Source organism: Sus scrofa, chromosome 11 (assembly GCF_000003025.6).
Source record: "Sus scrofa isolate TJ Tabasco breed Duroc chromosome 11, Sscrofa11.1, whole genome shotgun sequence".
NCBI lineage: Eukaryota > Metazoa > Chordata > Mammalia > Artiodactyla > Suidae > Sus > Sus scrofa.
Window position 1 is genome coordinate 214,341 of NC_010453.5, and position 24,170 is coordinate 238,510.

A 24,170-nucleotide genomic window follows, 5' to 3' on the forward strand; every position below is an offset into this window, starting at 1 on the left:
ACTTGAATCACGCAAACATACTCCTGGACAACTCCATTCTCCCTTTATATTATTGATCCAACAGGTTAATCTTTGTACATTGTGCCTTCGCTAATACAGATTTATGATTATTTTTATGCATTTGTTTTTTAGATCCTATAGAAAATAAAAGTGTAGTTACAAACCGAAGTTAATCGTATTTATCTGTGTACTTACCTTAACCACAGAACTTTATATCCTGTTGTGGTTCTAAGTTTCACTTGAGCATCCCTTCATTTCCTCCTGAAGGACTCGCATTCACATTTTTTATAAGGCAGAACCAGTGGTAGTCAACTTTCTCACCTCTTGTTTATCTGGAAATGGCTTAATTTCTCTGTTTTTGTTTTTGTCGTTGTCGTTGTTTTTCAGCCGTGTCCACAACATGCAGAAGGTCCCAGGCCAGGGATTGAAACTGCGCCACAGCAGTGACTCAAGCCACTGCAGTGACAATGCCAGATCCTTAAGCCGCTACACTACAGGGAACTCCAAGAACTGCATTTTAACATAACCGAATAGTCCAGTTTAATAAGAGAAAGCTCTATTCAATTATGCAGTCATTGCACAAAGTCTACTGAAGTTATTGACTTAAAGATCAGTTCACCTTAAAACCATTAGAAGGATGGCTGATGGGAGACCGGACATTCATGCAATGTCACGGTAGCACTACATGAATTACTTGGTGGGAAAAACATAACTGTACGACGAAGGCATCAGAATCACCACCCCACCCCACGCCGTAGGTGAATCTTCGCATATCAGCAGTGAGTCAGGAATGTGTTTTTGATGTGTCGCAAATTGAGTATACTCTGATATAGTCTGGCCAAGAAGATTTTCCTCGAATCGATCAAATCCATAGATACAACCGTGAGCTTTTGGGAAATTCGGGGGGGGGGGGATCCTACTCGGTGGAGGTAACAGAATGAGGACATAACCACATAAATCCAAAATATGGGCATTCTGCAGAAAAATGGTAAGTGCTTTACAAGACAGAGTCCTTTAAAAAAAATAAGGAGTACTGCAGGAGTTCTCATTGTGGTTCAGTGGTAACCCAACTAGTATCCATGAAGATGTGGGTTCGCTCATTGCTCAGTGGATCAAGGATCTGGCATTGCCGTGAACTGTGGTGTGGGTCGCAAATGAGACTCAGATCCCTAGTTGGGGTGGCTGTGGAGTAGGCTGGCAGCTGCATCTCTGATTCGACCCTTAGCTGGGGAACTTCCATGTGTCATACCTGCAGCCTTAAAAGAAAAAAATAAGTACACTATAGTAAATTATAAGATTTACTGAGGTAATTACATATGCAGTCTTAGATTCATCCTGGGTTTGATCAGTTAGGGAAATCTAATATGGTCTGAAAGTGCTAGTAGGAATGCTTGCTGAAATAGAAAAAATGAGAATTGGTAAAAAAATGCAGATTATACATTGTGTGTATGAAATGGTCTCTTTTTTGGTAGTAACAAAAGTATGGTGAGTGTGTGTATAGAAAGATGTGGAGAGAAACATACTTAAGATACCTAGAGAAAGACGATTTTAAAATTTTTATGTGTGTATATATGCTAATTTTATATAGTATTTCTGTATTTCAAATATAAATACGTTTATATCTAATTCAGTTCTAATACTTCATAATTTTATGAGCAGCGCCTATAATTCATGCAGCATTTAAAATTTTAAGTTTCTATTAAACTACAGTGCTTTAATCCCTTTGTTTCTCAGATAGAGAGCCTGGATTTTTTATTTCTGTTAAAGACAGTCGAGGAATTCTATAAAAGCGAAAATGGAGAAAATCTGGAAATCCTCTGTCCGGTTCAAGATCAAGCTTGTGTAGCTAAATTTGAAGATGGAGTTTGGTACCGAGCAAAAGTTGTTGGTAGGCACTTGCACACTCTTGGTACAGCGACGTGTTACCCTTCACTGCAAAACTGCCCTTCGCGTCTGTACCCGTGAAACCATGGAAGCCGTGGTTCTTGGACCTCACAGTTTTGCTCTGTCAGTCAGCTTTCGAGAGCTCGTGATCTTGTCGGGAGAGCAGTCACTGGCTCCTTGGGTTTCACCTGATTTGACTAGGACTGAGCCATTTTTTGTGTTCTCATGTTTGCCTTATTTAAAAACATTAAATAGTGGTAAATGCCACAACACACACTCCAGTCTCCTCCTAAAAAATAGGTGCTTTTCTCTCTTGCAGCTTTCTTGAGTTATCTGTTATTTCTTCTCATAATATGTAGTACTTTGTGGAATCTTCAGGCTTAGCTGGTGTCTATCCTTAGGTTGTGTTAGATAAGTTTAGCTGTTATGACTCTTCTGTCCCCTCCCCCTCCCACACAGTTAAATCAGTTTTTAGATTTATATTCTATGCACGTGTTTTCACCGCTACTCCCTAAAGTATATTTGTTTAATTCTGAGTTAATAATTGCATCAATTTTCACCTTCTTTTCATTTATGGCTACATTTTCCTAATAGTTGACAATTTTCCACGTGATTAGACTTTTCAGATAATGCTGGTTTTATTTTTTTTTTTTAGTATATATATAATGGTGAAAACATCCTTCTCTCATCTGCTCCGGTTAGGCTGCTTGTCCTCTAGGCTTACTGAACTTGTGTCACTCTGGGAGTTTATTTCTCTCGTTTTCCTGTACTGGGTCTCTCGTTTTCTGGATCCCATTTGCTTTTCGGTTCATTCCCACATTTAGGTGGAGCATTTTCATCAGAGAGAATGGGTGGGAGGTGAATTTTGAGACCTCCCCTGTCTCCTCACTCTGCTCCCACATGCGATTTATAATTGGGATAAAAAAAAAAAAAGTTGTTTAAATTCCATCCGCATCCATTTGTTTGTTTTGTTTAAAAGTACAGCTCCATTCGGGGACTTGAGGAATGGTAAGAGTCTCATGGCTGAGAAGGGCCTTCCTGCAGGAGGGTCCTCATGGCAAGGAGAGAGCTCCCGTCCCCTGCTTCTCTTACCTGAGAGTCGCTCGGCCCCTCAGCCGTCGCAGACGCCCCTCCTGCGAGGCCACCCTCGTCTGGGTGCCTCTCGGGTGGGACCAGTGCTGGTCCACCCCTTTGCTCCTTCCGCCAACCAGCAGAGAATGCCTGAACCTTTTCCATTTTGAAATTAGAGGTACTGTGTTCGTTTTCAAATTGGAAAGTGATGGCAGCAGGTTCTGTAGTGCTGTACACATGTACTGGGAGGAGCTAAGGTCCGTCATGTTTTGAGTATTTACAGAAACGTCAGTTTGTGGAGTTCCCTGGTGGCGCAGTGACTTCCGGATCTGGTGGTGTCACTCCTGGGGCTCAGGTTCGATTCCTGGCCTGGGAACTTCTACATGCCGTGCGCATGGCCAAAAAAAAAAAAAAAAAAGATCATTTGTGATAGATCTTTATTCAAATGTTGGTGTGTTTGAACCTTCCAGAGGTTTCTTTGCTGTCCTTTAAAATAGGAAAACTAGGAGTTCCTGTCCCGGCTCAGTGGGAACAAATCTGACTAGTATCCATGAGGACGAAGTTTCAATCCCTGGCCTTGCTCACTGGGTTAAGGATCCGGTGTTGCTGTGAGCTGTGGTGTAGGTCGCAGACACCACTTGCATCTGGCATTGCTGTGGCTATGGCGTAGGCTGGCAGCTGCAGCTCCAATTTGACACCCAGCCCGGGAACCTCCATATGCCACAGGTACATCCCTAGAAAGGCAAAAATTAAAAATAAAAAAAAAAATTTAAGATATGAAAACTAGATTGGCTTAAAGGTCCGTCTCTGCTCGTCTTTCACAATATCCCCAGATAATTTTTTTTAATGGCCACGCCCATGGCATATGGACATTCCCTGGCTAGGGGTCGAATCGGAGCTACAGCTGCTGGCCTCCACCACAGCCGCAGCCATGCAGGATCTGAGCTGCGTCTGTGACCTACACCACAGCTCACAACACCACCAGATCGAGGCCAGGGATTGAACCCGCAACCTCATGGTTCCTAGTTGGATTTGTTTCCACTGCACCACAAAGGGAACTCCCATCCCCAGATAATTTTTTTAATTTCGCAGATATTGTTATGTGAATGAATAGGATTATTAAATCTTTTGCCATGTTTGATTACCTGTGTTGATAACAAACGTTAAGGGTTTACTTTGTGTTTGGTGATTTGCAAAGTATTTTAAATATTAGTACACCCACTTCACACATGAAATAATGAGGCTTAGAAAAAATGACTTGCTTAGGATAATATCTTAAAGACATTAATTAGCTTGCTCAGAATCACTTGGCATTTCAGTGTCTAACTCCAAACCTCAGTCCTAACTTTAACACCTAACATTTGATGACTGTTTTGTTACCCTGATTTTCGTTGTCCTCTGGATATTTAAATTATTAGTTTCTCATTCACCAAGTCTGAACAGCTGTGCATTATGGTTGATTTTGTTAAATTCACATGTTAGAAGTATTTTTTATCTTAGAAAAATGCTAAGTTTGTATGCTCAACATGAAAGTATTCTAATCTAGCTGACTGTAGGCAGTCTACATTTTGCCAGATATTTTTTTCCAAGTTTGGGATTTCTAATTTCATAATTTTTGAAGGATTGCCTGGACATCGTGAAGTTGAAGTTAAATATGTGGACTTTGGCAACACAGCAAAAATAACACTTAAAGAAATGCGTAAAATAAAGGATGAATTTCTGAATCCTGCAGAGAAGGTAAGGTCCTAATTGTGAATGATGGGGTTTTTAGAGGATTAGCACAAACACGAAAGTATTTTTAGAAGTCATTTTCACCATAGAAATGTCTTCTTAACTATGATTTTTCTGTGAATAATCTCATATTAAATGGGTTTCTATAGATGCTTTTTAAGTAATCATATATATTTTAGCAAGTAAGCATTAATTATAAACATGTATATGTGTCTTTGTAAGTACTTTCTGGTCTGTAGCTTGTAATATGTATTTTGAAATAGTTGCACAAGGTGGTAAGAATATGATATATCGTGAAAAAAACTCATTACAGAAATGGTTTTACTGTGATCCCATTTATGTTTAAATATATATAATGTGTGCAAGAGAAAGAAGTCTGGAAAAACAAATAAAAAAATTTATGCTTCTCTTGGAATCCTACTCCCCAGAGATAAGTCAAGTTAAGGAAGCTTATTTCCTGATTTATATACTCCTACTATTTGAATTGTTATTGAGCAGTATTTTTCATTTAAAAATGGGTAAAATGTTACAGGAAACACTTGAATGAGAGGGGAATCACTCAGAATTATTCAACACTTTGGATGTATTTTCTGTATTTTTTAATGGTTAAGGGATGAGACTATATGTATTCCTGTGACCTGATTTTTCATTTAACAGTTTATCATAGTAAGAGTGCTTATTCAGGTATCTGAATGCACAGTAATTCATTCAACAAAATGTTCTTTTTTTAGTTTTGTTTCATTTTTGGTTTGTATTCTTTTTTTAATAGGTTACTAGGATTTTATTGTTTTAATTGAGTATAGTTCATGTACAATATTATATGTTACAAGTGTACAATATAGTGATTGATGATTTTTGAAATTTTTGTTCTCTTTTGTTTTTTGTCTTTTTAGAGCCAAACCCATGGCATATGGAGGTTCCCATGCTAGGAGTCTGTCTGGAGCTATAGCCGCTAGCCTACACCACAGCAACACCAGGTCCTTAATCCACTGAGTGAGGCCAGACAGTGAACCCGAACCCTCCAGGATACTAATCAGGCTTGTTGCTGCTGAGTCACAGCGGGAACTCCTGATTCTTGAAATTTATAACTCATTTATAGTTACTGTGAAATATTGGGCTGTATCTCTCCCCTGTGTTGTATCCCTGTTGCTTATTTTATACATACTAGTTTGTACCTCTTAATATCATACTCTATTTATTCCAGCTGTTTGCATTTATAGGTAGTGTTAGAAACATCCTTGGACATCTGTTTTTTAATATATATTAAATTCAAATGCATGGGTTTAGGAGTTCCCATTGTGGCTCAGCAGAAACAAATCTGACTAGGAACCATGAGGTTTCAGGTTTGATCCCTGGCCTCACTCAGTGGGTTAAGGATCCGGCGTTGCTGTGAGCTGTGGCGTAGGTCGCAGACGTGGCTGAGATCTGATGTGGCTGTGGCTGTGTTGTAGGCCGGTGGCTACAGCTCCAATGAGACCCCTAGCCTGGGAACCTCCATATGCCACTAGTGTGGCCCTATAAAAACAAAAGACAAAAGACAAAAAAAAAAAAAAAAAGACATGGGTTTAGGAGTTCCTCTAGTGGTGCAGTGGAAACAAATCCGACTAGTAACCATGAGGTGGCAGGTTTGAGCCCTGGCCTCTCTCAGTGGGTTAAGAATCAGGCATTACCCTCAGCTGTGGTGTAGGTCACAGACACAGCTCAGATCCTACGTGGCTGTGGTGTAGGCAGGCAGCTGTAGCTTAGATTCAACCCCTAGCCTGGGAACAACCATGTGCCTCAGGTGTGGCCCTAAAAAAAATAAATAAATAAAAATAAAAGCAAATGCTCGAGTTTAGCTGTGTACACATGTTACCACTGTTATTTTAATTCTGAAATGGCTGTGAACTGCGATGGCGTTCTCAGTAGTGTGCTTTTGTCTGATTGCAGGCGATTAAATGCAAGCTGGCCTATATTGAACCATGTGAAAGGACAAGGCAGTGGTCAAGAAAAGCCAAAGAAAAGTTCGAGGAAAAGACTCAAGACAAGTTTATGACATGCTCGGTCGTCAGTAAGCCATTTCCATTTGTACTTGTGGCTGTGGGATCCTCACTTTAAATCAGACCAGCGTTACGCTGGAACCTTGGCCAGATCTTACAGTAAACTGTGTGTGTCAGCAGTACGAATAGTGAGCGATAACCCTGGTTGAGAACTAGGACAGTGGAGTAACATCTTCTGCAGGCGGTCGCGTCTAAAATCGGCACATGCGTCAAAAATGCCCGTTAAAGAACAGTCACCCTCAAGAGGGCCTCGTGAAGGCCCCACAGCCAGGAATTAGCGTCTCTTGTTTCTTCTTTTTTTTTTCCCCGTCCCTCATCTTGGAGTGAAGGTTTAATTGACAGGAGAGTGAGGAGAGATGGGACATCACTGGTGAATCGTTCTTGCTTGTTTGTTTCATTTTATTTGACTGAATTGAGTTTAACCGTAGGCTCTCAGCATATTTTTTTTTTAAGTTACTTCTTTTTTGGAACATTTTGGGTCTGAGATAGACAGGCTGAGCACTAGCCCACAGTTCTGTAACCCAGCAAGTTGTGGAAGTCAAAAGTTTATTGGCCAAACCCGATCTGAGCTGACAGGAAGATACAGTGCTGTGTAGATGGTTCTGCTAATAACCCCGAATCTCTGGGGTTATTAGCAGAATACACAGTGTATATTCTACATGGCCTTTCTCAATTTGAAGAATTCTGAAACAGTCTGGTCGCAGAGGATTCGGAATCTGTTATTACCTGGGCTTTTGACCGCTTACAAAGCTGGGATCAAGGTGCGGTTGTCCCTGTTGCCTGAGCAGGTGTCCGTGCAGCACAGGTGGCCGTGCTTTCCTGGGGTCGCTGTGTGGGACTTTGAAGGGTACCTTTTACCGCGTCCGTTTTTCATCTTCATTATACTGTCTTTTAACAAACCCAGATATCATGGCATTATTAACCTGTTTCACAGTGAGAGAATTAAAGCTTCGGTGTCAGTTGCACATGGCCACATAACCTAAAAATGATTGCAAGTCTCTATTGATTTATTCACCTTGACGTAAGACATTGTTCTGAAGTAGTAGTTCCCTTAGAGGAATATGGTTATGGAAATTGTATCCTTAGTCTATAGAATTTTTATTTTGACTGTGTCTGCGACATGTGGAGGTTCCCCTGCCAGGGATCAAACCTGCACCATAGCAGTGGCAACACCAGATCCTTAACCTCTGGGCCACAAGGGAACTCTGCTAGTCTATAGAATTTTCATGTCTGAGTTCTCTGATACGAACAGTAAATTAAGGGCCTCCCGTCCTGAGTAACCTCCACTGATTTTGAGTTGACTTTAATATGCTTTAATTCTGCTTCCCGGTTCACCTTTTGGTATTTTATTCTGTTGGTTTTTAGCTCCTCCCTTAAATGTCTCCTCCTGAGGTTAACCCCTGAAGACATGACTCCTGGGATTTTTCTTGACTCCCCCTTTCTCATCTTAATTCCTTGCTATACCAGTAATAGCTAAACACTAATTGTAGTGTATCTTTACCGAGATAGTTTTATTTAAGGAGTGTCAGAAGGCCCTGCTGGACCTAAAACGTCTTTCCCCAGGAACCAACACAGGGATGACAAAAGTATACCTTGTTACCTTATAAACAAGGGACATTTCAATTTTAGTTAGCAGAGCAGGGGAGCTTGCGAAGATGTAGGACCCAGGGAGGGCTGGCCCTGTGGAATCAAGAACTTGTGCGTGGAAGCATGTGGTCACAGCCCAGAAGGGAGCACAGGAGAGGGAAGGTAAAGAGGTCAGAGTTTATTGAGGCTCAGATAGCTTAGATCACATATCTGGTCTGTTTAAAATACCCAGAAGGCTCAGTGATAATGAATTTGACTAGTGTCCATGAGGGTTGCAGGTTTGATCCCTGGCCCCACTCAGTGGGTTAAGGATCTGGCGTGGCTGTGGCCGCCCAGCTCCAGTTTGACCCCTTAGCCTGAGAACTTCCATATGCTATGGGTGTATCACTAAAAAAAAAAAAAAAAAAAAAAAAAAGCAGTCAGGAATGGGAGTTCCCTTGTGGGACAGTGGGTTAAGAATCTGGCATTGTCACTGCAGCAACTTGAGTTGCTGCCATGGCATGGGTTCCATCTCTGGCCTAGGAACTTCCATATGCAGCAGGTGTGGCCAAAAAAAGTTAGACCTAATAAGTGAAAAGGTTAGATGGTTTGTCCTGAAAACAGAAGGATGGGAAAAAATTCCAGTTATTGCTCTGGATTGAATTTTTTAAAGTTTGCTCCATTCTTATAAAAACTATAAAATTTCACAAATAAGCACTGGCCTGAATTAACTTTGATTCATTTCTTTTTTCCTCTGTAACATGACAGAATGTAATAAAACAGTTTAGAAACACAACAGGAGTTCCCTTGTGGTGCAGTGAGTTAAGGATCTGGTGTTGTCACTAAAGCACCTTGGGTTGCTGCTGTGCCATGGGTTTGATCCCTGACTCAGGAACTCCTGCATGCTGTGGGTGCGACCAATAAATAAATAAATGTCACAGGAGTTCCCGTCGTGGCGAAGTGGTTAACGAATCCGACTAGGAACCATGAGGTTGAGGGTTCGGTCCCTGCCCTTGCTCAGTGGGTTAACAATCTGGCGTTGCCGTGAGCTGTGGTGTAGGTTGCAGACGCGGCTCGGATCCTGCATTGCTGTAGCTCTGGCGTAGGCCAGTGGCTGCAACTCCGATTCGACCCCTAGCCTGGGAACCTCCATATGCTGCAGGAGCGGCCCAAAGAAATAGCAAAAAGACAAAAAATAAAAATAAATAAAAATAAAAAATAAATAAATGTCACAGTTTTTTTTTGTTTTTGTTTGTTTGTTTGTTTGTTTTTTGCCTTTTTAGGGCTGCACCCTTGGCATATGGAAGTTCCCAGGCTAGGAGTCGAATTGGAGCTAGAGCTGCCAGCCTACACCACAGCCACAGCTACATGGAATCCAAGCCGCATCTGTGACCTACATGACAGCTCATGGCAATACCAGATCCTTAACCCACTGAGCAAGGCCGTGGATCGAACCTGCATTTTCATGGATACTAGTTGGGTTCATTATTGCTGAGCCGTGACAGGAACTCCAATGTCACGATATTTTTATGAATCTAAAAGCTTTAAACTGCTTATGGTTTATTATGGAACAGTACACAATAACCTAAAATAAAAATTGTATTAACATTGGTAATGCTTTTATGTCTGAAAATGCTGCTTTTACCTCTAGAGAGAGAGTGACATCATTGAGCCAGAAACTTTATCTTTGCAAAATAAAGGAAATTAAGTTTTCAGGGTTTTAAAACTTGCTTCACTTAAGTGTATTTTGCAACATATTTATTTCTTTCCCCAAACTAGTCTTAATGGTTTTACAGAAATTCTGGAAGATAATGTGCTCGTAGTTGAGCTTTTCGATTCTCTTGATGCTGCTGGAATGGCTCCTACCAGTATTAATGACCAGCTAGTCAAAGAGGGCCTAGCATCTTATGAAGTAGGGTAAGTGGACCTATAAACTTGTATTTTTAGTCCATGTGTAACACTTTATTCACAGGAAGGAAAACTGGCATATCATTCCCCATTGAGGTATCTGTTTAGGCCACAGACGTGAAGCTTGTCCCTGTTGTGGGTCACTAAAAAGAGGAGGAAAAATAGTTGGAGTCATTTATCTAGCCCCTTCATATCTCAGGGACTCTCCAGCAATAGGAATGGCGTGTGCCTGTGGTGAAGAGGGTCAAGGAGGAGGCAGCAGGATGGCGCAGGTGCTGGCCGGAGAGCTCGCACCCTCATGTGCAGACGTGTGAATTTTTCCTGCTTCAAGTAGATACTTTGAAAGAGAACAAGGCTTGAACCATCGTGCTGATCCCCAGACAGGCCAGTGGTTGAGGTGACCCCGGAAGCAGAAGGCAGAGGTGTCAAGAGGGAGTGGGAAGCTTCGAAGTCAAGAAGCAGGAGGGACTGGTGCGGTTGGGTGGCCCCTGAGGGTCTTGGGAAGCGCTCCCATGCACAGCCCTCAAGAACGCCAGTGTTGGGTAACCCCCCCGCAGAATGCCTCTTGGGGTGAACTGGAGAAGTGGGGCCACCCGGCGGAGGCCTGCATCGACCCGCTCACCTTAAGGCCAGAGCAGCCAGTGGCAGGAGAGCGAGGGCCTGTCCTTGTCACTGCAGGTCCTGAGGGAGGGAGGGAGGGAAGGAAAGCCAGGAAAAACTTCCGTGTGTGGGACGGTGTTTGTTAAGATAACCATCGAAATAATGTAACATCCACAGTAAACGTTTACCCTTTTCTGGTGCAGTTAAGAGTTTCAATAGAAACGTGTAGTCAAACAACCATCACAGTCAAGAAACACAGTTTCCCTCCCCCACAGTTTTCCTGTGTACCTTCATGTCATCAGTCTCCTGCCTGCTGAGTGGATTTCTGCCTCTACGGTTTAGACTTTTCCACAGCTTCATATAGATGGAATCACAGAGTGTTTTGCCTTTTTGTGTCTGGCTTTTCTATTTAGCATAACGCCTTTGGGATTTATCCACACTGCGTCACCTGTATAGGAGTTTTTATTGGATGGATTCACCCCAGTCTTACAGTTTAGCACGTGAGGGACATTTGGGCCATTTCGAATGTCCAGATTTGAACAGACAAATCTCCCCACGTGCTGGGTTTGGGGAGATTTCATGAATAAAGCAATAGGTTTTTTTAACAGATCTTTGTGTAAACGTATGTATTAGATTCTTTTCTCTTGAGTAAATACCTAGGAGTGACATTGCTGCTTGTAAGCTTATTTCTAACTTTATTACAAACTGCCAGATGCTTACGTTTGAGAGTCCTGCTGTTCTGTGTCCTTGCCAGCGCTTGATTTTATCATTTTGTGTTTATATTAGCCCCTTTAATAAGCGTGTGCTGGTGTTTCGTAGGTTTTCGTTTTAATTTCTTTAATGACATTAGGGGTCTTAGCATGTGCGTATTTGCATCTGTATCTCTTCTTTGGTGAAGTATCTTCAGATGTTTTGCCCTTCTTAAAAATTGTCTTGCGATTGCTACTGAAGTACCGAGTTCTTTACACATTCTAGATACAAGTCTTTCATTAGGAATCTGTTTTTCAAATATTTTCTTCCAATTTGTAGCTTCCTTAAGTGTCTTTCAAAAAGCAGAGGATTCTGGCTTTTAAGTCCAATCTGGCAAAAATTTTTCCATTATTATTTAGACACTTAATGTTGTAACTAAGAAATCTTTGCTTATCCTGAGATCATAAAGATTTTCTCCTATGTGTTATTCTAAGGTTTTACAGTTTTATGTTTTATATTCAGGTCTATAATCCTTTTCATTTTGTTAAAAGGGCTTTATTTTGTAGCAGTTTTAGGTTCAGAACATGGAGCACAGAGTTCCCCCATACTTCCTGCCCCTACACAGGCACAACCGCCCCCCAACTATCAGCTACCAAAGTGGTACATTGGCTCATGTCGGTAAAACCATATTGATACGTCAGAAGCATCAAAGTCTGTAGTTTATATTAGTGTTTGTTCTGTGGGTTTTAATGTGTAATGACTTGACTCCACCGTTGTGGTATCACACGGAGGACTTTCTTTGTCCTGAACCATCTGCGAGAGCCCACCCATCCTCCCCCCTCCAGCTTCTGCAAACATGGACGTTTGTGCTGTTTTCTGTTCCACGGCGGAATCATCCAGTGCAGCCTCCACACAGCGGCTTCCTTCCCTTAGTAATTTGCACCTCAGCTTCCTCCCTGGCTTGTTCTGGCTTGAAAGCTCATTGCTTTTTAGCACTGAGTGACATTCCATTGTCTGGATGTATCACAGATTATTTACCCACTCATCGTAGTTGCTTCCAACTTCTGGCAGTTGTGAATGAAGTTCCTGCGGACATCTGTGTGCAGGTTTTTGTGTGGATGTCAGTTTTCATCTCTTTGGGTAAAGACCGAGGAGCACGGTTGTTGGTTCATAGAGTTAGAGTATGTCGTTTTATAAGAAACTCCACAAACTTTCTTCCGAAGTGGCGTACCATCTTGTATTCTCGCCGGTGGTGAATGAGAGTTCCTCTTGCTCCACATCCTCACCGGCGTTAGGTTTTGTCGGTGTGCTGCGTTTTGGAGATGCTAGTAGATGTGTAGTGAGATCTCGTTGTTTTAATTTGCATGCGCATAGTTCTTACCGCACACCATACACAAGGCCAGCTCAAATAGATTATGCTTTTTTTTTTTTTTTTGTCTTTTAGGGCCGCACCCATAGCATATGGAGGTTCCCAGGCTAGGGGTCTAATCGGAGCCACAGCTGCCGGCCTACACCACAGCCACAGCAACACCAGATCCTAGCCGTCCCTGTGACCTACATGCACCACAGCTCACAGCAATGCCAGATCCTTAACTCACTAAGTGAGGCCAGGAATCAAACCTGCGTCTTCATGGATGCTAGTCTGATTCGTTTCCACTGAGCCACGATGGGAACTCCTCAAATGGTTTAAACTCTTAAAATTAAGAGCTAAAACTAAATTTCTAGAAGAAAACAAAGTCTGCAATTCAGTGGATTGAGCAAAGATTTCTTTGATAAGACACCAAGAGCACAATCCATAAAAGAAGAAAATTGAGCTTTTCTCCCAGGCAGCTCTGCCGAGGATGTTGGAAGGGCAGCAGGTCTGGTGCTGCATGGCAGAGGCTATCTCCTGGGCTGCCTGACAGTGCTTCTGGGAGGAAAGCCAGGGCTTGTGGGCTCTGAAGGCATCCCCATTTCTGGCAGTTTCTGCAGAAACAAACAGAAGTACCTGGCTTCCCACTGCAAGCTGACGAAGGCTGGCCCAGCCCCCAGCTTCATTTTCTGGATGGTGTGAGGCATGCTGCCCCAAGACCCAGCGTGGCCTCAGGGTGTTTGATGGGATGCCGACCCCTGTGATGAGAAAAGGCAGGTGGTGGTTCCTGCTGCCTTCAGGGTGGTTTGCTTGACGCCTACGGGAAGTTCACCTACTTAGAGCGCCTGGCTTGTGAGGTTGGCTGGAAGCACCAGGCGGTAACAGCCACCCTGGAGGAGAAGAGGAAGGAGAAGGCCAAGATCTGTTACTGGAAGAACAAGCCACTCAAGAGGCCACGGAAGCAGGCTGAAAAGAACATACAGGAGAAAACGGACTGATTCAGAGATCCTCAAACCCGTGGGTTCCTAGCCTGAGCCCAGTAAAACTGAGTGTTTTTTCTTCCTGCTTGGCCTGGTCTCCTCTCTCTCCATTGCCACCCAGGGGCCACACGGGTAGGCCGGGGCATAGGAGGTGGGTATAGCAGGGGCCTTGCTCACTGCTAGTCAGGAAAGGCCCTTCTAAAAGCTTGGCTCTGATGTGCTGGAATGATTTACCTGTGACCTGTTCATTCAAGTTTTAGGACGTGGCCACTTGGTACAGCCAGTGCAGTGGCAGTATTGGCAGATGTGGGCTGAGAGGCCTGATTGGAAGGCACCCTGCATCGTGCACAGGGCATCTGTTTAAACCTCCCGAGTGAGCTTGGGCTGCCTGAGTCTGGGCCTCTCCAGCAGTGCTTGTGGAAGGGAAGTGCAGCCAGGGGTCACAGGCCGCGCCCTCCTGTCTGCCTGTATTTTGTGATCCAGAACTAAGAAGTTATTTTTAAAGAAAAGAAAATTGGTAAGGTGGCCTCAACACATTCAAAATTTGTCTACTTCAAAAGACTCGAGTTCTCTTCGTGGTTCAGTGGTAACAAATCCAACTAGGAACCATGAGGTTGCGGGTTCAATCACTGGCCTCACTCAGCAGGTAAAGGGTCTAGTGTCGCCATGAGCTGTGGCGTAGGTCACAGACGTGGCTCGGATCCTGCACGGCTTCAGCTGTGGTGTAGGCTGGTAGCTCTAGCTCCAAATTGACCCCTAGCCAGGGAACTTCCATATGCTGTGGGTGCAGCCCTAAAAAGCAAAAAAAAAAAAAAAAAAAAAAAAGACTCTATTCAGTAATTGAAAAACACACAGCAGACTGGGAGAAAATATTTGCTGAATGTATCCCATAAAGGACTTGTATCTGGAATTCCTAGAACTCGTACAACTCACTAAAAGACAGTCCACCCAAAGAAAATGGGTAAAACGTATAAACAGACATTTACGAGAAGACATCCAGTTGGCTGATCAGCTCATGAAGGATGCTGAGCGTCATTAAGCATCAGGAAAATGCAGTTGAAAACCACAGTGAGGCGCCTTCTCTCTCTCCCCCCCCTTCCCCCGGAAGAGCTGTTCCCGTCAGAAGGTTAAAGGTGCTGATGAGGATGTGAGGTTCCCCTCGTCACTAGGGGGCATGTCCAAGGGCGTGGCTCCCTGGGACATGGCTTCCACATCTCTCAAAATCTGAACACGGAAGGGCTCCACTTCCTCTCCTAGATAGATCTCCCTGGCGCAGATGAAAACACGTCCCTGCACACACTCGCAGGCGTAGTTCATAGTGTCTTTATTCATATTCCCGCCAAAAAATTGGAAACAGTGTAACTAACCAGGGACTGATGAATAGACAAAACACAGTACATTCGTGTAATGGAATACTGTTCAGCTATAAAAAGGAACAAATTGACATCTACATTGTGGATAAACCTCAAAAATTTTAATCTAGGCAATAGAAGAAGCAGATTTTTCAGAAGAGGCAAACGTATAGATAACCTTCCCACAGAAAAGAAAATCATAGACTTGGAGAATAGACTTGTGGTTGCCCAGGGGGGAGGAAGTGGGAAGGATTGGGAGCTTGGGGTTAGCGGATGCAAAGGATTGCTTTTGGAATGGATTAGCAATGAGATCCTGCCGTGTAGCACTGGGAACTATGTCTAGTCACTTGTGACAGAGCATGATAATAGAAAAAAAATATGTATACATGTATGTGTAACTGGGTCCCCATGCTGTACAGTGGGGAAATAACAATAAATAAAGTAGGTTAGGGGTTGCTGAGGGGCCGGGACAGAAACAAGGATTAACTGTAAATGGGTGTGAGGGATCTTACGTGGGGAGGAGTGTGTGAAAAGTGTGTGAAAATGCTGTAGAACTGATTTTGTGGTGATGGTTATAACATTTGGTAAAGTTACCAAAAATCATTAAATCATACACTTGAAATGGGTGAGCTTTGTGACATGTAAGATACACCTCAGTAAAGTTGTTTGAATAAAAACCAAAATAGGCCATTATTCCCTTCTTATTGTTCAGCTATATAAGCAAGAAGTCTTTACACAGCTTCTGCTGCGCTGTCACCGCTGCACCTCTCAGTGGTGACTGAAGTTGGTGTGTCATAGGAAGGGGTGGTCCCTCGTCCCTCTTGATGCCTGAAGCCTGGGCGAAGGGGGATCGCAGGACTCCGGGAATCCAGAGGGCTCGCTGTTGAGATCTCCCCGAAGCCGAATTCCCCGGTTCCACCAGGACACAGGAAACGTGGGTGCAGGAGAAGGATGGTGTGTGGACGTGGTGTTAGAACACTCACACCGCTGACGGGAGGGGAAACAGTAGTGGGGGCCGGTACTACTGCAGAGATGAGGCAGTTAAAGAGCCTTGATCCCTGAGGCATATACTGGCACTTCACCTCTCAAACTTTTAACTTCAAACACTTAAAATATCTCTTGAAGAAAGGGGAGCTATTGAAGGATTTTAAACAGAGGACTGAGAGGAGGTGTGCATGCTGGAAAGCTGTCTCTGAGTGTGAGTTTTGGAAATGAAGGGTTTGGCTAGAATTGCGTATTAAAGGCTACCAAAGTTACAGTTCCCTGGGGACAGAACAGTGGGTAGCTCATGAACACGAAGGGGGCGGACCTCGCAGGTCCTGGCAGTTCGTGGTAGGCGAGGAGAAGGAGGGAGTTGAGGGAGCCTCTCAGGATCACTGACGTGACCACACAGACGGTGAACCATCCCTGAGAATAGGGCACAGGAATGGGGCTTGTTGGAGAGACCGAAGTGACAGCAGCTCTGGGCAGGTTGTGCCAAGTCCTGTGGTACATTAAAGCAGAGGCAAGAGTTCCTGTTGTGGTTCACTGGGTTAAGAACCGGACTATTGTCCATGAGGATGCAGGTCGATCCCTGGCCTTGCCCTGTGGGCTAAGGATCTGGCGTTGCCGTGAGCTGTGGTGTAGGCTCAGATCTGGTGTTTCCGTGGCTGTTGCATAGGCCAGCGGCCGCAACTTTGATTCAACCCTTGTCTATCTAGCCTGGGAACTTCCATATGCTGCAGGTGTAGCTCCCCCCCCTCCAAAAAAAAAGGTGGAGGGAGGCCTCTCCAAGCTTCAAAGCACTGCAGTGGTCGGGGAGTCGGAGCTGTGGGTGGGCCTTGGGGACCCCGGGGGTCTCTTTGATTATGTACTAGCAAGACCACATGATGGAGAGAGAGGCACAGGCATTGCAGTAGCTAAGAAAGTTTGATGAGGAGAGGCAGGCATGGTTACTCCCTACTGGATGCTGGACGTTGTACTCAAAGGGAAAAGCCAGGTTTCATGGGTGGGCCTGAAATTTGTCCCATTCAGGGGACCCCCTTTAAGAAACGGAATGCAGAATTATAACTATACAATTAAATAAGCAAAAGTAACACTAATGTGGACTGATAAAAGAAATCAACAAATTACAGGTTTTCAAAAGCTGACAAATACCACGAATATTAGAAAATTCAGTCATCTACAAAACTTGGTTTTTTTACTAATTATCTCATGAAATGTCAGATTTTATAATATTTCCTATACAGTAGAAAAGTTATCAGTCTTTTCTCTACTGTGGTTGATTGACATTTGTTTATTGGTAATTTTTTTAAAGTTTCTTTTAGATCCGTAGATAAGTTATTGGTAAGGTCATGTGAATTTCTAAAAGTTGTAGTTAATTTTAGGAAGAAAATCTATCATTTCTTTCATGTGTAATATATACATTATGTGTATACATAATGTTTCAAGAAAGTTCACGCTTTGTTTAATGAATCTTCAGTACAGTTCAAGTTGACATTTAGCGATGTATTGATTTAATTAACTAATAGGGTGACCCTACTTCCCATCCAGACTGAGACAGGTTTAAGATGGAAAGAGAAGCACTGTTTTGCCGGAACAACAGGTATAGAGGGGCTCACTGTATTTGTTAAATGCTTTGTCTTCAGCATCCTTATCATAGTGGTTATTACGAGTTTTATACCGAACCTTATATTTTCATGTTGTGACACTAAAGCCATAGGAGCATTTCTGGAGTCCATTCCTATACCCAGTGGCTAGCAATAGCATAATTCCACAGGGGAGTGGCTCTCAATCCTGAAACTGTATCCCACCAAATCCAAACTAGATGTATGTCCAACTCAACGTCCCCTTAGCCAGCCAGCCAGCACCAAAGATGAGAACAAATACGACAGAGGAAAAGTGAGAGTTGAAAGAGTCAACAATCTTAACTAACTGCAGTTCAAAGTATTTACTTTTGGATTTCCCGACGTGGCCCAGAGGTTAACAAACCCGACTAGGATCCGTGACGACATGGCTTCGATCCCTGGCCTCAGTGGGTTGGGGATCCAGTGTTGCTGTGAGCTGTGGTGTAGGTCACAGATGTGGCTGAGATCCACTTTGCTGTGGCTGTGGTGTAGGCGGCAGCTGTTGCTCCTCTTTGGCCCCTGGCCTGGGAACCTCCATGTGCCACACATGTGGCCCTAAAAAAAAAAAAAAAAAGTTACTTTTGAAAAAAAATTTTATGATTGACTTACAGTGTGTTCTGTCAATTTCTGCTGCACAGCAAGATACATATACACATTCTTTCTCCCTAATTATGCTCTATCATGTGTGATCACAAATGATTAGATATATAGTTCCCTGTGCTGCACAGCAGGATCTCATTGCCCGTCCACTCCAAACGCAAGTTTTCATCTACTAACCCCCCAATCCATCCCACTCCCTCCACCTCCCACCTGCCAGCAGAGTCTTCTCATGTTCTGACCTGTCCGTGATCTTTTCGGTTCTGTAGATAGATTGTTTGTGCCGTATTTTGGACTCTGCATATAGTGGTGTCGTATGGTGTCTTTCTTTTTCTAACTTACTTAATATGAGAATCTCTAGTTCTCTGCAGGTTGCTGCAAATGTTGTTATTTTGTCCTTTTTTTATGGCTGAGTACCACATCTTCGTACTCCATTCATCCTTCAATGGACATTGAGGTTGTTTCCATGCCTTGGCTATTGTGAATATTGCTACAGTGAACATAGGTGTGCATGTATCTTTTTCCTTTTTTTTTTTTTTTTTTTTTTTTTGTCTTTTTGCTATTTCTTGGGCTGCCCCCACGGCATATGGAGGTTCCCAGGCTAGGGGTCGAATCAGAGCTATAGCCTCTGGCCTACGCCAGAGCCACAGCAACACGGGATCCGAACCACGTCTGCAACCTACACCACAGCTCACGGCAACGCCGGATCGTTAACCCACTGAGCAAGGGCAGGGACCGAACCCGCAACCTCATGGTTCCTAGTCAGATTCGTTAACCACTGTGCCGCGACAGGAACTCCATGTATCTTTTTCAATGAAATATTTGTCTGGATATATGCCCAGGGGTGGGATTGCTAGGTCATATGGTAGTTCTGTATTTAGTTTTCTGAGGCATCTCCATACTGTTCTCCATAGTGGTTGTAGCAATTTACATTCCCACCAACGTGCAGGAGGGCTCCCTTTTATCCACACCCCCTCCAGCGTTTGTTATTTGTTGACTTGTTAATGATGGCCATTCTGACCAGCATGAGGTGGTACCTCAGTGCAGTTTTGATTTGCATTTCTCTAATAATTGGTGGCATTGAGCATTTTTTCATGTGCCTGCTTGGCCATCTGTATGTCTTCTTTGGTGAACTGTCTGTTTAGATCTGCCCATTTTTCATTGGGGTTGTTTGTTTTTAGTTGAGTTGTATGAGTTGTTTGTATATTTTGGAGATTAAACCTTTGTCAGTTGAGTCATTTGCAAAAATTTTCTCCCATTCTCTGGTTGCCTTTTCATTTTCTTTTTAATGGTTTTTTCTTTTTGCAGAAGCTTTTGAGTTTAATTAGGTACCACTGGTTTATTTGTCTTTATTGTCTTTATTCTAGGAGGTGGTTCAAACAAGATGTTGCCGTGATTTATTCAAAGAGCGTTCTGCTTCTCTTTTTCTTTAGGAGTTTTATAGTGTCTGGTCTTACTAGGTCTTTAATCCATTTTGAGTTTATTTTTGTGTATAGTGTTAGACAGTGTTCTGGTTTCATTCTCTTACATGCAGTTGTCCAGTTTTCCCAGCACCATTTACTGAAGAGACTGTCTTTGTTCTACTGTGTGTTCTTGTTTCCTTTGTCATAGGTTAATTGACCATAGGCATTTGGGTTTATTTCTGGGCTTTCTGTCCTGTTCCATTGATTATTCGAATATTTTTCAAAAACACGTTGCTTTGCCCCTCCCAGGGTACCTCTTTTTTGTAGACCCACCTCTGATGCTCTGGAAGCCCCAGCCGGTCTCCTTGCCCCTTGGTCCCCAGATTGCTGACTGCAGAGGACCACAGTGAGACCTGCTGTTTTCATTGTGCCTCTTGCCTGTTCTCAGATTAGAAAATGAGCTTCCTTTGACCAGTGCCTGCCCCGAGCACCCAAAGAATAGGAAGAAGAGAACCGTGAAGTACCGCAGTCTGAGCTCAGCTGTGTCATACATGCACCATCCTGTGTAAAATAAAACATAATGTTTCCCAAATAATCTGGCGCCTGTCTACCTCTAGGTTCATACCATGGCCTGTTGTTTTACAACATCAAAGCTGCATGTTTTCTTCCAGTTTTTAGAATGCCTCACTAACTTCTAGTTGTCCTTTTGAAATCTCAAAGGAACCGACTCCATCTCCCAGACTAGGTTAGATGTCATTGGCCCGTTCCCTTGTTCTTTATAATTTATTTTTATAATTTATAATTACCTAATCTTTATCACAATACCATAAGCTCCAAGAGGACAGGAACCCTGCTTATTTTGTCTGCTGCCATGTTGCTGGCACCTAGCCTTCTCAGCCCAGTACGTACAGAATGGACGGAGAAAAGCGATATCTGAACATGGAGCCCAGAAGATGGAGCTGGTTAGGTGATCCAGGTGGGAGTTAGCACACCCTGATAAACGAGCCCATCGTGTCCATCTGTCCTCTCAGTCGCCCTGGATGGAGATGCATCTCTGAGCATTATCATGTACAGAAGGAGGAGTAAAAAGATGGTAGATCAAAGGAGAGCATTCCCAGAAGCAAAGAGCTGTTGATGCTCAGAGTTCATGTCAAGTGAGGACGGAAGAGCTTCATTAGATTTAGAAGGAAAAATTGTTCGTCCCCTACGTTAGCAAAATATCAGGCTCCTTGTGGAAGAACTTAAGTTTTTCCTTTGAAGAAATTTTAGGGAGTTCTCTGGTGGCCTAGTGGGTTAAGGCTTCTGCATTTTCACCGCTGTGGCTTGGGTTGCTGCTGTGCCAGAGTCCATACCTGGCCAGGGAACGTCCACATGCTGTGGGTGTAGCGAAAAAAGGAAAAAGATCCTAAAATAAACATTGCAACTCTCATTTAAAAAGGAGGATGAGAGGACAGGGGGTCGGCTGGCAAGATGGTGGCTACTGTGGCCAGTGTGGGCCATTTGGAGGAAGAGGCATTGCGGCAAAAGGAACGGCTGAAGGCCCTATGGGAGAAAACCGGGCGCAAGTGCTCTGAGAGATGGGATTAAGATGGCGGAGTAGAAGGACTGGCGCTCAGCTTCTCTTCTAAAAACAACAAAATTCACCACTAAAGACTGAGCATTCTACACCAAATGGACCAGAAACCTTAAAAAAGATAACCTACTCCAGAAGAAAAAGAGAAGGACACATCAAGAGGTAGGAGGGGCGATTTCGAGATATAAACAACCCCCTACCTCCCGGATGGGAAACCCCACAGACTGGAAACTGACTGGTTCACAGAGACTCACCTACAGGAGTGAGAGTTCTGAGCCCCACATCAAACTCTCACGTGTGGGGATCTGGCACTGGGAGAAAGAGCCCCTGGAGCATCTGGCATTGAAGGCCAGTGGGGCTTGTGTGCAGGAGCTCCACGGAACTGGCGGAAACGGAGACACCATTCTTAAAAGGCGCACACAGACTTTCACGTGCACTGGGTCCCAGGGCAAAGCAAAGTCTCCATGAAATCTGGGTCAAACCTGACCACAGTTCTTGGAGGGTGTCCTGGGAAAAAAGCAGTGAACGTGGCTGGTTTTGAGGGAAGGGCATTGAAAGCAAAGCTCTCGGGAATCTTCAGCAGCTGTGCCTTTCTCTGGGGAAAATCTGGCCCCACCTGTCAGTCAGCACTGAGAAGCCCCAGGGAAGACAACAACCCAGGTGGGATCATAGCCCTGCCCCTCAGTAAACAGGCTGCCTAAAGACCCCCCAGCACACAGCCGCCTCTAATCCCATCCAGAGACTAAGCCCCACTCACCAGAGGGAGTAGAATCAGCTCCACCTACCAGGGGGCAGGCATCAGCCCCTCCCATCAGGAAGCCTACAGCAAGCCCCCATACTGACTTCAGCCACAAGGGGGGCAGACACAGAAGTAAGAGAGGCTACAACTCTGTTATCTGTAAAAAGGTCACCACACCCCAAACCTATAAAAATGAAAAGACAGAGAACTATAACTCAGATGAGGGAGAAAGGAAAAACCCCAGAAAATCAGCTAAGCGATGAGATCCTCAGCCTCCAGGAAAAAGACTAGACTGTTGATGGTGAAGATGATGCAAGACATTGGAAATAAACTGGAGGCAAAGATGGATAACTTACAGGAAACACTGACCAAAGAAATACAAGATACGAAACTTAAGCAAGAAGAGATGCAAAATACAATAACTGAAATAAAAAATTCACTAGAAGCAGCTGACAGCAGAATACAGGAAGCAGAAGAACGAATAAGCGAGGTGGAGGACAGATTAGTGGAAATTGCGGATGCAGAACAGAAAAGAGAAAAAAGACTGAAAACAAATGAAGAGAGTCTCAGAGAACTCTGGGACAACGTGAAACGCACCAACATCCATACTATAGCGGTGCCAGAAGGAGAAGAGAGAGAGAAGGAGACAGAAAAAATATTCCAAGAGATAATAGCCAAAAACTTCCCTCACATGGGGAAGGAATCACTCACTCAAATCCAGGAAGCATGAGTACCATATAAAATAAACCCAGGGAGGAACACCCCAAGACACATATTAATCAAACTGACCAAAAGTAAAGACAAAGAGAAAATCTTGAAAGCAGCTAGGGAAAAGACACAAATAACATACAAGGGAACCCTGATAAGGCTATCGGCAGACTTTTCAACAGAAACTCTGCAGGCCAGAAGGGAGTGGCATGATATACTCAACGTGATGAAAGGAAAAAACCTCCAACCAAGATTACTCTACCCAGCAAGGCTCTCATTCAGATTTGAAGGAGAAATCAAAACCTTCACAGATAAGCAAAAGCTGAGAGAATTCAGCAACACTAAACCAGCCTTACAACAAATACTAAAGGAACTTCTCTAGGCAGAAAAGAACAAGAGAAGAAGGGAAGAAAAAAGAGCAGCAAAAACAAATCTAAAGCAATTAATGCAATGGCAATAAGAACATACATATCAATAATTACCTTAAATGTTAATGGACTAAACGCCCCAACCAAAAGACACAGACTGGCTGAATGGAAACAAAAACAAAACCCATATATATGCTCTCTCCAAGAGATCCACTTCACTTCTAGGGACACATACAAGTTGAAAGTGAGAGGATGGAAGAAAATATTTCATGCAAACGGGGATCAAAAGAAAGCTGGAGTAGCAATACTCATATCAGACAAAATAGACTTTAAAATGAAGACTATTTTAAGGGACAAAGAAGGACATTACATAATGATCAAAGGATCAATCCAAGAAGAAGATATAACAGTTTTAAATATCTACGCACCCAACACAGGTTCACCACAATATAGAAGGCAACTGCTAACAACCTTAAAAGGACAAATCGACAATAACACAATCATAGTCGGGGACTTTAACACCCCACTGACAGCAATGGACAGATCAACCAGACAGAAAATCAATAAGGAAACACAGGCCCTGAATGATGCATTAAACCAGATGGACTTACTAGATATTTATAGGACATTCCATCCAAAAGCAACAGAATACACATTCTTCTCAAGTGCACATGGAACATCCTCTAAGATTGATCATATCCTGGGCTACAAATCCAACCTCGGTAACGTTAAGAAAATTGGAATCACATCAAGCATCTTTTCCAACCACAATGCTATACGACTGGAAATCAACAACAACAACAAAACTGCAAAAAACATAAACACGTGGAGACTAAACAACATGCTACTAAACAACCAATGGATCGATGGATCACTGAAGAAATCAAAGAGGAAATTAAAAAATACCTGGCAGCAAATGACAACGAAGATATGACACTCCAAAACCTACGGGATGCCGCAAAAGCCGTTCTAAGAGGAACGTTTATAGCAACATAAGCCCACCT

The 24,170-nt window shown here is 43.4% G+C and overlaps 1 protein-coding gene and 1 pseudogene across 4 annotated transcripts in view; both read left to right on the forward strand.

Moving 5' to 3' along the window:
- RNF17 (ring finger protein 17) overlaps nucleotides 1–24,170 on the forward strand; it is a 126,583-nt gene that overhangs the window by 59,884 nt on the left and 42,529 nt on the right. For all 4 annotated transcript variants that reach the window (XM_021065407.1, XM_021065408.1, XM_021065410.1 and 1 more), the window contains 4 exons: nucleotides 1,735–1,888; nucleotides 4,577–4,692; nucleotides 6,616–6,736; nucleotides 10,088–10,208. In XM_021065407.1, coding sequence (XP_020921066.1) covers nucleotides 1,735–1,888; nucleotides 4,577–4,692; nucleotides 6,616–6,736; nucleotides 10,088–10,208 — 512 coding nt within the window. The remainder of the gene's footprint in view (nucleotides 1–1,734; nucleotides 1,889–4,576; nucleotides 4,693–6,615; nucleotides 6,737–10,087; nucleotides 10,209–24,170) is intronic.
- LOC110255784 lies at nucleotides 10,418–13,874 on the forward strand (annotated as a pseudogene).